General features: G+C 35.2%; 2 protein-coding genes across 4 annotated transcripts; one reads left to right on the forward strand and one right to left on the reverse strand.

Annotated features, from left to right (window-relative positions):
* Positions 1–184: 184 nt before the first annotated feature.
* LOC114733014 (probable 1-acyl-sn-glycerol-3-phosphate acyltransferase 5) lies at positions 185–4,153 on the reverse strand. 3 transcript variants are annotated; one of them, XM_028920434.1, is made up of 4 exons: positions 4,019–4,153; positions 2,010–2,910; positions 1,608–1,738; positions 185–663 (listed from the first exon to the last, which is right to left on the reverse strand). In XM_028920434.1, the coding sequence occupies exons 2-4, from the start codon at positions 2,561–2,563 to the stop codon at positions 263–265; spliced, it is 1,086 nt and encodes a 361-aa protein (XP_028776267.1). In that variant the 5' UTR covers positions 2,564–2,910; positions 4,019–4,153; the 3' UTR covers positions 185–262. The 3 variants fall into 3 exon arrangements, with proteins under 3 accessions (XP_028776267.1, XP_028776263.1, XP_028776273.1); XM_028920430.1 differs by having other exon boundaries at positions 3,931–4,153; XM_028920440.1 differs by having other exon boundaries at positions 3,914–4,153.
* A 1,582-nt stretch (positions 4,154–5,735) lies between these two features.
* LOC114733036 (phospholipase A-2-activating protein) lies at positions 5,736–16,412 on the forward strand. Its single transcript, XM_028920449.1, has 21 exons — positions 5,736–5,878; positions 6,034–6,365; positions 7,564–7,667; positions 7,915–7,983; positions 8,102–8,162; positions 8,292–8,431; positions 8,557–8,746; positions 9,013–9,074; positions 9,596–9,684; positions 10,594–10,663; positions 10,753–10,812; positions 11,051–11,197; positions 11,302–11,337; positions 11,456–11,493; positions 12,191–12,277; positions 12,668–12,833; positions 12,932–13,009; positions 13,262–13,398; positions 14,616–14,692; positions 15,718–15,787; positions 16,284–16,412. Exons 1-21 carry the CDS (start codon positions 5,819–5,821, stop codon positions 16,377–16,379), a joined length of 2,169 nt encoding a protein of 722 aa, XP_028776282.1. The 5' UTR covers positions 5,736–5,818; the 3' UTR covers positions 16,380–16,412.
* Positions 16,413–16,527: the final 115 nt, after the last annotated feature.

Below are 16,527 nucleotides of genomic sequence, written 5' to 3' on the forward strand. Positions count from 1 at the left end.
ACTGAAATTGGTCACGGCTTCAGTGATTGATTCCTTAATAAAAATAAAATAAAAATACAGGGACCTTGACCGAACTTGACCAAAAACTCTAGAGGCTTGAACCACCCTTTCCCGTTTTCAATTTATCATCTAATAACCCATTCATTGGAGCACTTATTTCAACCTATCACTTCTATAACCATACAAAAACCATGGGATGAAATTACATGTAATGGCAAGTAGTACAATGTTCATATTACAACAACATAATCATAGAATGATTTCAAATAAATGGCTGAGGACGAATATTGAAATAGGTAGCAGAGCCCAAATAAGCACATACTAAAGAAACATGGATCCTGAACCAGACAGATGAGAAAATGTAGAACATACACGTCCCAGTTACCATAATAACGGCCATGACGTTTAAAATACTCTTCACATCAGAGAGCTCCTTTTCTGTTACTTGATTAGGGAATTGGCCCTGGCCATAAAAATTTGACAGCAATTGGTCCTTAATCCGGAATCTGTCCATCAACCAAGACGACATTTCGTCTTCGGACTCTGGGATACTGTCGAGGGAGATTCGGCTGACATGGATGTGAACTTCAGAAGGATCCACTCCATAGACATTGTCCATAAAAGATGGGCAGCGGTATTTGTAGCCAATGGTCACATCATAAACTAAAATCAAAACAGTATAGAAACTTGAAATTTACTCAGAGTTGAAGCACTTCTAGCAATCATTTTACAAACGTTTATGAAAGAAAGAAACGGATGAATATACAGGGTTGTTTCCAAATTCCTCGGCAAATAGAAAGTACTATTAGAATCAGCAACTTAAATATTTGCACTGGTATTCTCTCCTAATTTCGTATAAGTGCCATTAAGGGGCTGCATATGCTTTATCATTGAAAAGGGGAAAAAAAAATGCAATTCAAGATCTGCAGCTATCAAGCGGCATATTCATGAACTAAAAAATAACATATTCTGCAATACATGCTAAAGGATACAAGACAGATATTACGGCTTCATCAGGCACTCGTACTTTCCCAAACCAGCAAATGAAAAGAACAAGAGATTACTAGGGATGGTAATAGTCCAGAACCAATTCTGCAGTGGTCGGCACTGTCTTGCTCTTCTTATTTTGCCTAGTACCTATTTCATAGACTCGTGAGGTTTTTTTCCTTCTACTGCTTACTTGAAGCTGGGAGTATTCTATTGTCTTATATCTGTCTTTTCTCCCCTCAAAACAAATTAAGAAAATAATTTGACTTCATAATAAAACCATTTTCAAATGGTATTGTTTCTTCTAGAACTTCTGTGTGGCAACGTATTTCTGTTCAAACTAGAAGGAATTATAGCTTGATGCATAAACTTAGGGTGACCATGTTTTGTGCTATGCTCTATGTTATTCGGCAGGTTAGGAGTGCTTTAGTTTTCTGAAGAGAACTCCTAAATACTGCTCAGATCTATCAAACAGGTCAGAGCAAGTCAAGCCTAAATTGTCATCTCTAGAGACCAGGTGGTGCATAATTCTTGTATAAGTCAAAGGAATGCCTAAAAAAGGAAGCATAACAACTACATCTAACGTTCAATAGTAATTAGAGGTAGAAAGAAAGAACAACCTGCATTCAGGGAATCCCTCATTTCCTGCAAGCAGGTGCAGAAGCCCTTTGTCCTTGGAAGCAAAACATGCTTCAGAATGGGTAACCCATGTTCAGCAGCATATTTTTGACTCCGATCACACTTCTTCTCACTACATTAGGAAACAGAAAAGTGGTCAGAAACTATCAACAGAATGCTACAAACTACATAGTTAAATATGCTTCATTACATAATAACATATATAAGCATCCTTCAAACTTGCACTCGGACGCTGCTGGCTGCATTATCGTCTATCTAATCACATACAAGCAGCCTTCTCATTCTGGGAATCACAATCATCATGAGCATATACATGTACCAAGTTTTAGTTGATAACCATAACATAGGAAAAAAAGAAAAGAAACTATGGACAAGTGGCTTACGTGAAATCAGTGCCTTCTGGAAAGAGAGCAAGCCAAAGTGGATCTCGAGGATCCTTGAAAGTAGAGAGCATACTATGCATGGTTGATTCATCAACCTCCCACTTCCTTTCAACTGGGATGAATTCCAGTATGTGAAATGCCCAACCAAATACAGGAAGTCTCATCAAGCTGCTCTTAAGAATATATCTTATGTATCCAAGGCATCCCTTTCGCAAGGCAAGGTCCCATAAATACATCCAATCAACTTCAGTTCTATGGTTTGCAATCAGCAATATCCGTTCTCTGGACGGTACAATGTCTCCAGAAAATATGACTTTAGTCTTGTTTATCTTCTCAAAAAGGAAAGGCCACAAAGCTAGCCAAGCACCAAAGAAAAAGGAAGTTGCCTTTCTGCTGTAATGTATGCTAAATAGTCGCACTATAACAGCACTAGTAAAGCCAAAGTACACTAACATTATAAATGCAGTGGAAAACAGCACCACTAGACACACCAGACCCCTTAAAACTTTCAGCGGAGTCAGTGCGTGATGCTGTACAGGAGTAAGAGCCGCCATATGCTACTAAAGATTATCACAGACTGCAAAGGCAAGGTAACAATGTTTCTTGAAAGTCACGTCCTTCAGGAATAATTAAATTTAATCATTTTCTCAGGGAATCAGTACTCTTGGATGGCATGCAGTATATTACAAAGCTCATCTAGCTTATCTTGATACAGCTGAATTTCTTTGAGAGAAAAAAAAGCTCCCCATTCAAGGCTTCTAGCATCAATGCAACCAAAGTTTTTGAAAGCTGTTCTTTCCTTCTAGGTGATCCAGTTAAAGATGGATATGGGACAAGTTTCGCAAAAATAGGACCAAAACTGAAAGCTGGTAGTAGAAGCTTAGGGCATCATATCTTTACCCTGAAGAAAGAAAGTTTGGAAAAAAATGAGTGGTGCAAAGTATCACAAAATATGAATAAGCAAATAACTTGTTATAGCATTGACATATCTATTAAGAGGAAAGAATTGGATGATGGCAGAAATGGTCACAATGGCCCATGAAGTTTTGCACCTTGATAAAGTCCCATAGACAGATACACTCGATTAGATTAAAACTGAAAGAGAAGTTACTTGTTGATGGAAAAGCCCAATTTTCCTAGATAGGTAAATATGAGTCTGTTGGGAAGGGCCAGAAAAATCCTAATTTTACCTACATCTGTTAGGTTAAAATCTTTCGATTCTGGGACACTTGGGGACGGGAGACTGTTATTGCGGGCATAATCAGGAAAGCACATGGCATAATTTCCTAATGATGCCAGAGGTACTTGCTGGTTTTGCCATCATAGTTCTATTGATTGATTTGTAGATAACAGAAAAAATAAAAATAAATTTCAGGATTTCAATTCCATCTTATTTGGACACATCTATACAAATTCATGATTAAAAAGGCATCCTTCCTCTTGATCTTTTCTCTTGGGCTTCACCATAAGGCATTTTAATAGTGCATATCTAAAATCAAGCGGAAACCATTTCCTTCAAGTACGATTACATAAAACTGCACCTTCCAATACACTATAATCACATCGAAAGACGTAATATCTGATGAAGCTGTTAATGATCTTGTGCTCATAACAAAACAGACATTAACCAAACATCATCAAGGATACTTACAGTTCCTTTCTTCATTTTCTCTTAAAGAATAAGGAACAAATAGGATCAAATCCCATTGGCCAAAAAGCCTAATGGTTGCCCAGAAAACCCAGGAAAAAAAGTACAGTTATTCAAAGCATGAGTTTTTGGCTAAAAAGGAAGTACGAAATTTAGAAACAACAGCAGTAACCCCATGCAATGTTGAGGAAACCAAAGAATCTACAAAAGGCATTCAGCCATTATGGGGTAAGGTAGAAAAACAATGAACTTAAACCTCATTCTGTTCTTTACCATATTTCATCATTTTTTTCCAGCACTTTCTCGGGCCCCAAGCAGATCGTGAGATCAGAAAGCGCAATGAAGCGGGCAGGAAGCTGACCTGGTAAGGACTAGGGAGAATCCAACAAGGTGATTGGTGCGATAGGCTCCAGAGGATAAAAGCGACGTCTATACACCCATGCTTCTGCAATAATACCCTGTGCACTGTTCCAAGCTAAGCTAAGCTAACAGCAGAGGATGAAGGGACTGGCTTAAATTTAACTCGTACTTCGCAAGAAAATAGCCTGCTAAATGCATGAAATTACGAAGCTTGCCATGATTCCATAAACTGTCCAGTGTTCTCGAAAAAATTAGTAGTTTCCAGCTTTCTTTAATAGTTTTTGACAAAATTATATTTTCTCCTGAGTTTCATTCCGGAAATTTCTTTTTTTTTTTTACCAGAGATTCCGGAAATTTCTTGACTACTTTATTTCTGCGAAAAACTTCTTGATGTCAGTGCTCTTTTCTTTTGTGCACAATATAAATTTTCTTCCGAATTTTGTGTTTAATCGAGAGATATTATTTGCTAAAATTAGGATATATTTGTCCGTGTTAGTGCTCAAAAGTTGACTACCTTTTTTAAAATTTAATATAAATGTAAGTATACACCTGCAGATTCAATGGTTTGATTCATAAGCTCTGATATTAAGAAAGTTTATCTTGCATTAAACTTCGATAAAGCTTCGATAATTGGTTTACAAGTGAAGACCACTTATCTTTCCGTAAACAGCACAGTATAACGTAGCAGAGGATTTGCTTTTAAAAGTTTTCATAAAAATAAAAGAACCAATACAAAGTTTCATTATTTCTGGACAAGATAACGTATTTTATTGAGTTTCACATCATTTGCATTTTGCAGGTCAACTAAATATGACTGTACTCTCGCATATTCAATATCTTTATAATTATAATTATTCATTATGTTAAGTTTTTATACTTATGCATTTTTTATAATTTAAAATTTTATATTTGATAGGATTAATATAATCTTCGGTCTCTTAGGCTTGTCTTCATTTTGGTTTTAGTTCTTTAAATTTTAAATTATAAGTTTTAACTCTTTAAGAGGCAAAATAGTTCAATTTTTTATCAGATTATAAAAACTAATATTTTAAATAAAAAAAACTTGAAGAATCAAAATATATAGTTTAAAACTTAATGAATCAAAACTAAAATAAGCGTAAATTTGAAGAATCAAAGTTTGTATTAACTAATTGGGAAAACCATATTGGAGGTACCTATACTTTCTCTCAATTTTCAATTTGGTACCTATGTGTTTTTCGTTCTTAACTAAATCTTTAATTTTGTTCTAATAACATCATTAATCCTTATGTAGAGACTAAAAATATCAATAGAACAAAGTTATAAGAGCTAATGTTGCTAAAAAGGATAAAATTAAATGTTTAATTAAAGGAAAAAAAACATATAGGTACTAAATTAAAAATTGAGAGAAAGTATAGGTACCTCCAATATGGTTTTTCCTAACTAATTTGGAGGATCAAAGTTTATATTAACCTTATTTAAAATATTAACTAATGATAATCACACTAATGAGAAAAAGAAGGGCACATATATATATAGAAATTACTAATAAATTCTAATAATAAAAAAACGGTTGTCATTTAAAGGTTGATATGGAATTATTAAAACTTTTTAATAATTATCTTTTTACTTGACAATTCAATTATCCCTCGTTTTTAGTAGTTTTTATATTTTATACTATAAATGGATTTAAATTTAAATGAAAAAATGGTCGTCACTTTAGCTTGTTCGGCGTGACTGCGGAGACTTAACCTTCAACTCGGTTTTTCTTCTCTGCAAGCAAAGCAATCCTCTTTCGAACTTTCCAATATCGCTCTCACTCATGGAGGTTGATTTTAAGGCGTATCAGTTGCGATGTGAACTTAGGGGCCATGAAGACGATGTAAGATCTGCCACCATTCGAATTTTCATCGTTTATCTAGTGATAGGGTGTTCAATTTGGTTTTCGTGGACATTCAGTGGCTTCATTTTAAAGTGATTAGACCTGGCAATTCTATATATTTTTTCTCCTGAAATTGGTTCATCCTTTTAAATCAGGTTCGTGGAATTTGCGTGTGTGGCAATGATGGCATTGCATCATCTTCTAGGGACAGAACTGTTAGGTTCTGGACTCCAGACTCTTCGGACCAGCGCAAGTTCTCATGTTCAAAAGTTTTGCTGGGGCATTCGAGTTTTGTTGGACCGTTGGCTTGGATTTCACCGAATGAGGACTATCCAGAGGGTGGGATTGTGTCTGGAGGCATGGACACTCTTGTATTGGTCTGGGATTTGAAGACGGGGGAGAAGGTGCAGACACTCAGGGGTCACCAGTTACAGGTTACTGGCGTTGCATTGGATGATGGGGATATCGTATCATGTTCTGTTGATTGGTGAGTTTTAAATTTGATCCGTTCTTTTCCTTTTGGTTTATGCATCACGTTCCCTATGATGTTGTTGAAGTTAATTGTTTGCATATGGTCGTTTCCTCAGTTGACTGGTAATTGGTTGATTATGATGTTCATATTGGAGGTTGGGGGTAATCAAGTCTGGTAGGTAAATGAAGTGGTTCGCCAGTTTGTTGCATTTAACACTATAAAGATTCCCCGCCCCCCCCCCCCCCAATTTACGACTTCCGATGACTTTTAGTTTATATAGAGACGTTCCTTTCATGTTCAGATAACTTCAAAACACTTGTGGTTATTTTCGGAAGTTGCATTGCATGTCATCGATATGAGTTACGAAATTTTATGATATTTTCTGTTGAAGTTTGCATTTCAATTAGGCAGCTTTCCTTCAAAGTGTATTTGTTGGTATATTTGCTGCAAAACATTTGGAGAGGATCCATGTACAATCTCACAGGCCTTAAATCCCTAATACGTTATAATTCATAAAGAATCCCTTATAGCCATTATATTATATCCTCATACTATATTTTTTATCTATTCTTTTAAGACCAGTGATATCAGGAGAGTAAAATTTTATTTTCCCTGGGTTCCTTAACTAAAAACATATGACGGTTAAAAGATATCCTAGTTTTGGAGCTTTCCCTGTTAAGTGCTTGGGTAACACAGTTATATAATATGTGACAGGAGTGTTGACTCTTCTATCCTGTCCTACGCGTTTTGTGAGAAGCCCAGTGTTAGTTTCTTAGTCGCCCTGTCTCTGGCATGGGAGGAACTGAGGGCTCATGAAGAGAACTTCCTTCAGTTGACAAACTCATACACTAGATTCCAACGATTTTATTCTGGGAAGTTGCTTGTGTAGAAGCCAGTTTCACTAAGCATAGTCCAAGGTCCTGGGGAGGGCACAAATTATCCTTAAAGCTGGTTCCTAGAGTGATCTGTTGGGTTGCTACTCCTTTGTATATCCTATTCTTCTAGTCAGTGAGTTACTTAGTTGTCATCGTCTCACATATTTAGTTTTCCATTTACTCATAGGATAGCAACTAGATTCTCTTTATTCCACCTTTTAATTTCAACAACCCAAATTATGCAAATTTACTGCTGGAATCATGTCAGTGGATTTTGGACTAATGTATATGAAAATTTCTTCTCTAGCTCTCTTATCTTCATTTCTCATCCTATGCAGTATGTTGAGACGGTGGAGGAGGGGGCAACCTCTAGAAAATTGGGAGGCTCACAAGGCAGCAATTCAAGCAGTTATAAAGCTGCCATCAGGCGAGCTTGTTACAGGTATCATTAGTTGTTAATTTATTTTTTCAAGACCCTTATCTCAAAGACCCTTATCTCATCTATCAGGTTATAGTCATGGTTCTTAGCAAGCTTTAAACTCATGGTGTTTTGAGGTACATGCAGGGGTTCACATCTCATTACATGAAAACTACTTTTCCTCTGATATTATAATCATTACTGAATTATTGAACCAGTCTGGGACTGAAGGTAGTAAAGTAATTTTAACTTATCTTCTGACATGTTCTAGGTTCGAGTGACACAACTTTAAAACTTTGGAGAGGAAAAACTTGTTCACGTACCTTTACTGGACATACAGGTTTGATTTTCTGTTTCTAGACCAATTATACTGTATTATACCAAGTTCTTTATTCTCTATATGAGCATAAAGTTACATGACTTTTAGAAGTGATTATTCTCTTTTGACATATGTTCAGATACAGTTCGAGGTTTGGCTGTGATGTCTGATCTTGGAATTCTTTCTGCGTCACATGATGGGTAGGTTCACTTCTGCATGAACTCTTCTATTTATGTTGAATATTTGATTCTTTATAAGTATATATTATCTACTGTTGTGCCTGTAGCACATCATTTTAAAATTTTTTAAATGGAGTTTCGTTGTTACAGGTCTGTTAGATTATGGGCAGTAAGTGGTGAACTGCTGATGGAGATGGTTGGTCATACTGCAATTATTTATTCTGTTGATTCACATGCATCAGGACTTATTGTCAGTGGTAGCGAAGATCGTCATGCAAAAATATGGAAAGGCAATTGCTTGTGCTTCTTGCTCCTTGTCATAGAGATGTGTCGTTGGAAGATTTGTTGCATGGCTCTTAAGCTTCCTGATTCTTGGATTTTTCTGACTGCATTTCTCTCTCTTTAAATAATTCAGATGGCGTTTGTGTTCAGAGCATAGAACATCCTGGTTGTGTTTGGGATGCCAAATTTCTAGAAAATGGTGATATTGTGACAGCATGTTCTGATGGAGCTGTACGTATTTGGACTGCACATCAAGAAAATGTCGCTGACCCACTTGAGCTTGACTTATACACTTCAGAACTTTCTCAATACAAGTCTAGTAGGTATGACTGTTTGTCAGATGTCCAAATCTGGTTTTGCTAATATTTATCTTTGAGACTAGCATGCCCTTGCAATTGTTAACATGGTATTTCCTATCACATAAGCTGTCCTTGTTTGGCTTTTGATTTTTAAATCATTGAATTATGGAAAATATAAAGTTCTTCTGTCCTTGGCAAATAAATCGGGGACTTCTTCTGATAATGACATGCTTGGATATGCTTTGTCGGGCTTACTCATTAACTTAGCCATATCTGTTTCTTTTTGCCAGAAAGAGGGTTGGAGGACTGAAATTGGAAGAGTTACCGGGTTTGGAGGCATTAAAGATCCCAGGTCTAGTTTTAGTTTTTTCTCCTTTTCCTCCTTTTATGTGTACAAATACAGTTTGTCTGTGTCAGCTGATTGTTTTTGTTTTTAATTTTTTAAGCATACCACATACCATGTTCAGTTCTCAGCATCCTTCTCGGTGGAGGAGGCCAAGATTGTAACATACACCATAGCATCTAACATCTAACAATTTAATAATTTAATGATTTTATAAATTCAACAATCTTGTAGACCTCAGTTTTAGGACTTAAGTACTGATTTATGATTCTATAGTTTAATTATGATAAAAGAAGAAATTATATTAAGAAAGAGAAGAGATGCCGAGGAGAAAAATTTCCTGGACAAAAACAAGGCATATTTTTTATTCTGTAATTTAAATTGTGCAAATTAAGATGGTGGCCATGGCATTGTTTTTATTTTCACAAACAATAAACTATGTTGAGAGTTTCTTAAACAATCCAGGGTTAGTTTGTACTTCTTTCTCCATTCTAATTATTATGTTCTAATAGTCCTCTGATTCCAAACAGGAACAAGTGATGGCCAGACAAAGGTAGTTAGAGAGGGGGATAATGGGGTGGCATATGGATGGAACATGAGAGAACAGAAGTGGGACAAAGTATTTCCCTCACTTATAATGCCCCTACTTTTGCTTTTGGCTTTCTGATTCTCTTGCCTTGTGATTCCCCTGTACTATTTTCTCAATATGTCTACTCTCTTTTTGTTGTATTATGAAGTGGTTACCTTAATGTAATTACCATTTAGAGATCTGCACTCTTTAACAATTGTTTGGTTATGATTCACATGCCATATAGTAATGATCACATCCTAAGTCTACGATGGAATTATTCACCTAGCTACACTGACAGAACCTCAAATTAGGAAGTCTGTAGAAGGATGAGATAAAGAGATATTTATGGAAAGGCTTAAAATATAAAAGGAAAAGTGAGCACATATTGACAATTTGATAGTTTCAAAACTTTAGGAGAGAAGTAAATAGATTTTAGCGTAGTTAAGCTGAAATGAGAAATAAATAAAATTGACATTTATTGTTATATTTCACCTAACCCGCAGGATACTTTAGCCACACACAAATCACAAGTTGCAGTGCCAAATAGAATTAATTTGCAAGGTTTTTCATTTGGGTTTTTATGGGAAAGCATATTTGACATGCACTTATTTGCTGGCTTTAATGGCTTTATTTGTTCCCTTATATTTCTTAGTTAACGGCCATGATTCTTGAGCATTTGGTACACACATTCTTAACAAGAATCACATGGATTTTTTTGTTGGTTAATAGGCTGAAGTTGAATGTTCTTCCTGGTCTACAAGTTTTTATGCTTCTTTTTTTTTCCAAAAAAAATTCAAAAAAAAAAACTATGTTCATGTTTGTTTCCTTCTGAGGATGCTTGACTGAACCTTCTGCGGCCTACATTCTCCTATAAATTTGTAACTGTTGTTTCTGAAATAAAATAAGGAATTTCAAAACGAAATTCTTTGGTTTTTATAGCATAAAATTCTTCTACAGATTGGTGAAGTGGTTGATGGACCAGACAATGCAAATCGTCCTATCCTTGATGGTGTTCATTATGACCATGGTCAGTTTCCCATTTCTTTTTCTTTCACGTTTGTTGAGGTTTACCTTCTTCACGCTCCTGTCTCAGAGCTCACCCATCTCCCTCCTCAGTGTTTGATGTGGATATTGGAGATGGTCTTCCTATCCGTAAGCTGCCATACAACCGATCAGGTACCTTTTTTCCTGCTCATCATGAGGTTTTCACTTCATGTGAACATCAGTATTTTGGTTTGACTATTTAAATATTTTACACTTCATGTGAGAAAGAGAATTACTGTTTGTGTGATCTCTAAAGTGTTTCTGTCTCAAAGGATAACTTTATATCCGTTTGGCTTTTGCAATATCAGTAAAACTACATTATTTATTGATTATAATTTGGTGATTAGTAATGAATTTTTTATGCTACTAGATAATCCATATGATGCTGCTGACAAATGGCTTCTTAAGGAGAATCTTCCTCTGTCCTTCCGTGAGCAAATTGTACAGTTCATACTTCAAAATACTGGACAAAAGGAGATGACTTTTGATGCATCTTTCCGTGATCCCTATACTGGCTGTAAGTATGATATCTCTGCTTAACAAAAGCTGATGTTTATTTAAATGAAATCCCTGTAGTTTAACTTGTTTACTTGATTTTTTATAACCTGTATTCTGTTTCAGCCAGTGCTTACATGCCTGGACAACCTTCATCCTCTGGTAAAATAATTCACCTCACTCAAGGCCCATAATCAATTTTTTGTCTCGGGAATATTGTTTTTCCTGTGCCTTATGACTCAGTTCTCACTTAATTTTTTGTACCTTGCTTGGATGTCAGCTGTTTCTGCAAAACCTACTTTCAAGCATATCCCTAAGGTTTGCTTTCATACAATTTACTTTAGTAGTTATAATTACTTTTAGTCTTTAAAAACAATTTTGTGTTTTACTATAGCATATTGAGAAAGGAATTTGTGAATTATACACTATGCTAATTCTGTGATCTGTCTTTATGTATAAATTTTTTTCCGCTTCACTACATGGATAACATGTTTCTGGGTATTGCTCATTAGTGAAAGGAAGGACTAATAGATGTTACCCAGCGAGGCCTTAAATTTATTATGCTGTAAATTCATCCCAAGTTCAGACTAGATGATGGCTCACTGTTCAGGAATTTTCCTTGATGCTCAACTTGTTTATGCTCTATCATCTGGGTTCATATTGTTAATAGTATTGTTATGATTATTACTAATTGATATATGAAAATAATGAGATGATGACAAACATTACAGTTCAAGTTATCATCTTTATAAATAGTAGCTCTGTATACAAGTATTTTTATCTAGTTAAACATGAGTTGTAATAGAGCAGCAAGTCTCTATAAAATTTGCTTGGATCTTTAAGCTATTATATTAATTTTGTATTGTTGTTCGTTATGATTATTTTATTTGATAGACTGGATTTGATAATGCAACTTGTGTTGCTAATTTGATTTTAATTCTTCTTACTTTTTTGCTTCTTCAAGCTAGCTTTTTTGTAATATGAAAGCCGATTTATGGTACCTTTTTTCTTTCAGAAAGGGGTGCTTCTTTTTGATACAGCTCAGTTTGATGGGATCCTTAAAAAGATTACTGAATTTAACAATTCTTTACTCTCCAACCAGGTAATCTTCATGATTAAGCAGTTTGAAAATTTCCCTCAGTTGTTTGTGTTACAAAATGGAGAAAATGTTTTTGTCACTAGGAGGTAGCATATCACAGATATCAAGCCACCTGCTAATATTCAAACTTCAGAATATGTGCTTGCTTCCTGTTTAATTTATTCATGGTCTTTCAAAGTTCAGGATTATAGCTCCTAGGAACAGTCAACTTGTTTTGTCGTCTTTGGAACTGGAAAAGTTAGTCTTCAAATTGAACACTCTGCTAGATCAATAAACCTGAATATTTTAGCATGCATACTTGAAATCTCATTGCTTGTCATTATTACGGTTGTGATTCTATTCAGAATGCATGAGTTCTCTGAGTAATGCGTTTCTTATGTCAATCTCATACAGGAACAGCAGAAATTGGTTTTGACTGAGCTTGATGTTCCCAGACTGGGGGCCATTGTTAAAATTTTGAAAGATACTTCACATTATCATTCAAGTACATTTGCTGAGGCTGATATAGCCCTGTTGCTGAAATTGCTTAGGTCGTGGCCCATTGCCATGCTATTTCCTGGTGAGTTGATTTAGCTTCTGAAATTTTGCTCTTTTGCCATTCCATTTCATTGAACTTCATAAAAACAGTTTGTTAACTTCTTTACTGTGCTTATGCAGTTATTGATATTATACGGATGATGGTTCTTCACCCAGATGGGGCCAACCTATTTCTAAAGCATCTGGAAGCTGAAAATGGTGCGTGTTTTACCACTATTTTTTAATATAATAATTTTTGGTTCACGTCTACCTTTACTATGTCAAGAATACATTACTTCTCACAGTTTCTTGTAAAACGCAAACCAATTGTACTGGCCATATTGTATCTATGGTTTATAATTATTTGTGTTTTTGGTGTGTGGAGGCCTCCTAGAGTTTCATAGCTGATTTTCCCCCATCCCTTTCTGTAGAGGTGGAATCTTTGTTAACTTTCTCCTTTTTGGCATCCAGATATATTATTGGAATTTATTAAGAAAGCCACGACAAATCCAACAATTCCTGCAAATCTGTTGACCAGTGTTCGAGCTGTTACTAATCTCTTTAAGAATTCGGCATACCACAGCTGGTTGCAAAAACATCGCAGCATGGTTAGCATCCCCTTCTTGCGATTCTTTTATAACTTAAAAGGACTAGGTAATAATTGCTTGGAAAAATGATGTTAATATATTCGGTTATATCGTTTTTCTTCTTTGTAACTTTTGCAGCTGCGTGCTTTGTGTAGCATAATTTAATGAAAAAGGTGCATATAATTTGTCTTATGTATGGTGCTGCCTATTCTTCTATTTGAAAATTTTGCTAATTTTTTTATTATTTTATTTATAATGATGTGCATAAGTTTCACCATTATTCTTTGGGACAAAGACAATAAAATATTTAGAAATTGCTAAAGGACAAATTAGTGTGGGTCAATTTAATTTAAAAATTTCAATTTATGTACCATTTTGGAATTTTCAAAAACTTGTAAAATTACACAAATGCCCTTTACTATTTTTTTAAAATATTGCCACCTCAGCACTTCTGACTACTAGAGCTCTGACGCTGGCAACCTTGCTGGTGGCCAGCTGCCGAAGCTTTGGCGACATGTCACAGGAACTCTAGTCATTGGTTGTCGGAGCTCTGGTGACTCCTCTATCTTATGTATTGACTATTTTTTTCAGCTATTGACTACATTTGTTTTTAGAACTCTGATGACTACTCTTGTTTAGCTACTGATTATTTTAGTATTGCGATTGACTACTTTCATTTTAAAAATTTTGGTGACTACTCTTGTTTAGTTATTGACTACTCTAGTTTCACTATTGGCTACTTTTGTTTCACAAATTCAAAAAATGCATTAAGTATTGTTGGAGATCTATTGATTATTTTTTGTTTAGTTATTTACTACTTTTGTGTAGTCAATAGTTATATAAAAGTAGCTACTAGAACTTTGAAAATAAAAGTAGTCAATAGTTAAGCCAGAGTAGCCAATAGCTATATGAAAGTAGCCACCGAAATAAAAAAATTGTTTGATTTAGGATATTTTAAAATTCATAACCTTAATTTGGGATCTTTAGTTTTGTTACGTTTTTTTAGAGTATTTTAGTGTCTTTTTCCCTTTTTTTTGGCATGTTTGATTAAATTGTGTAATTTACTATATAATTGCAGTTAATTGTTCTGTTCCATCTTTTAACATTTTCTTCCCTTTTTAGTGAAAAGGATTCATTCCAAAGGAATGTTGTGATTTTGTATTTTTTTTTTTTTTCTGTTCCCCGTGATGGGGATACCACAAGTCCATTATTTGTGTGAATACGCTCGTTGGTTGCAGATTATTGATGCTTTCTCAAGCTGCAGTTCATCAGCAAACAAAAATCTGAAGCTGTCCTACTCTACTTTGCTACTTAAGTAAATATTTTCTTGACTACGCATCATAGAACGTAATTAGAGGTTGCTTATTTTTGCTATAATATACCTTAATACCTTATTCACATTTTTAATGTATATTTCTCATGTCTAGGGTTAAGAAATTTTGCATATACTCCAAATTATAGACAAGCACTCTCTCTGTTCAGGTTCAACCATACTTTGGTGCTTGTTTTGTATTTCTTGAAGTGTGATTGGATAATTTTACTTCTCCTATCTGGAAAGGAAGAAGGGAGGGCAATTCTAGGAGCTTGGCCCTCCTCCATGCTTTGCCCTGGTTAACTTGCATAAATGAAGAAGTAGAGACCATGTTTTTTGACATGTTAAGATCTCAGTTTATGTTCCATTATTTCCATCATTGTGGTGATCTGCTCTAAGTATTGTTGTCAATGGCATATAACTGCAAATTGCAATATCATGGTATCTGGCATGGAACCCACCGCTGAAGCAATGTGACGATTTTTTGAATGATGTAAAATTATTTTATACATCTATAAAAGGTGCATGAGAAGTATGAATATTGCGAAAAAAATTACAAAATTGAAATATATTTCAGCTAAAACTGAAGGCCATTCTTTGGTGGAAAAGGTAAAGAAAAGCGTCTCATGATTTTTAGGTATTCTGTATCGATTTTAATTATCAATTTTATTCCATAGAGGAGCCAAAAGCAGCATTGAATCGCCTTTACTCCTTTTAGTCTATCATGTTTTATTTTAACTTAGATGGGTTAAATGACCCTTATGCCTTACATAATCACAGTTTCTATGGCTGACTGTGAAATGTGAAAAACAATTAGTTACTTGAACGCTGGTGGATGCCATAGCAATAGGAACATAATTGACTGTTGCCGCAGACAAGATGCAACAGGGCTGACGCACTGTTGGCTACTCTGCTATGGCTGCCATGGTGGCTACCATTGATAACACAGACTTTAGAATTGCAATCTGAAGAAGGATCAATGATGTTTTAAGCTTGTACTAACCTTTGGTTTCATTTGACAATCACAGTTACGTGGTGCTGTTGATTGAGATGAAAGATCTAGAAGGTCAATCTCAAGTTTTATCCGCATCACTTGAGGTACGTTTGGCACTGTTACCTAGGGAAGATACTCAATAAAGGAAGAAATCAGACTGTGGAAATGTGTGGTTTTTGACATTTTGTGCATTTCTAGGTCATATAAACTACTAGAGAGACCAATTTAGATGATTTTATTTCTTGTTGTTAGGGTGAGATTTAGGGATAAGGCACTTAAATGCCTCGGAACTATCCATGAAAAAGCATCCAGTACCTAGAAGTTTTTTTGGCTTTTATATGCCTTAGAAGTTTTATTTTGTATCATTTCTGTCCCAAGTCGTTATTTGCCGTTGAGTTTGACCGTTAAAGCAGATAACAGTCAAACTTATGGCAGATAATGGTGGGTATTTTTACTACGAAATAAAACTTTCAGGGTATGTAAGAGCTAAAAAAAAAACTTTCCAAGTGCTAGGTACTCTTTCATAGATACTTCCAGGGTATTTAAGCACCTTATCCGTAAGATTTACTCCTGTACTAACTGATATGCTATTTTCCCCAGATTATAGAAGATGAAAATGTGGATGTTGATTCCAAATTCCGGGCTTTTGTTGCTGTTGGATCACTGGTAAGTTTATGTTTTTCATTTATTGAGTAGATGCAAAGTTGTCATTTATTGTGATGCAAGTGAAGCTTCTTTGCACATTGCAATTCAACTTCACGTCACTGATCTATTGCTGTATGTATCACATTTGTTTCTGTAATGGGTGCACATGATCAATTAATTTATCACCCATCTACTGTCG

Source organism: Neltuma alba, unplaced genomic scaffold (genome assembly GCF_004799145.2).
Source record: "Neltuma alba isolate B1F8T4 unplaced genomic scaffold, ASM479914v2 tig00002578_pilon, whole genome shotgun sequence".
NCBI classification, from domain to species: domain Eukaryota; kingdom Viridiplantae; phylum Streptophyta; class Magnoliopsida; order Fabales; family Fabaceae; genus Neltuma; species Neltuma alba.

Bases quoted from the DNA above. Each gene is read 5' to 3' on its own strand.
- LOC114733014 (XM_028920434.1), bottom strand. From the start codon at position 2,563: ATGGCGGCTCTTACTCCTGTACAGCATCACGCACTGACTCCGCTGAAA. The intron at 1,739-2,009 runs GTAAGCCACTTG...TTCCTAATGTAG, and splicing joins CCAGAAGGCACTGATTTCAC to TGAGAAGAAGTGTGATCGGA. The intron at 664-1,607 runs GTTGTTCTTTCT...TTTTGATTTTAG, and splicing joins GAGGGATTCCCTGAATGCAG to TTTATGATGTGACCATTGGC.
- LOC114733036 (XM_028920449.1), top strand. From the start codon at position 5,819: ATGGAGGTTGATTTTAAGGCGTATCAGTTGCGATGTGAACTTAGGGGC. The intron at 8,747-9,012 runs GTATGACTGTTT...TCTTTTTGCCAG, and splicing joins TCTCAATACAAGTCTAGTAG to AAAGAGGGTTGGAGGACTGA. The intron at 14,693-15,717 runs GTAAATATTTTC...TGACAATCACAG, and splicing joins TACTCTACTTTGCTACTTAA to TTACGTGGTGCTGTTGATTG.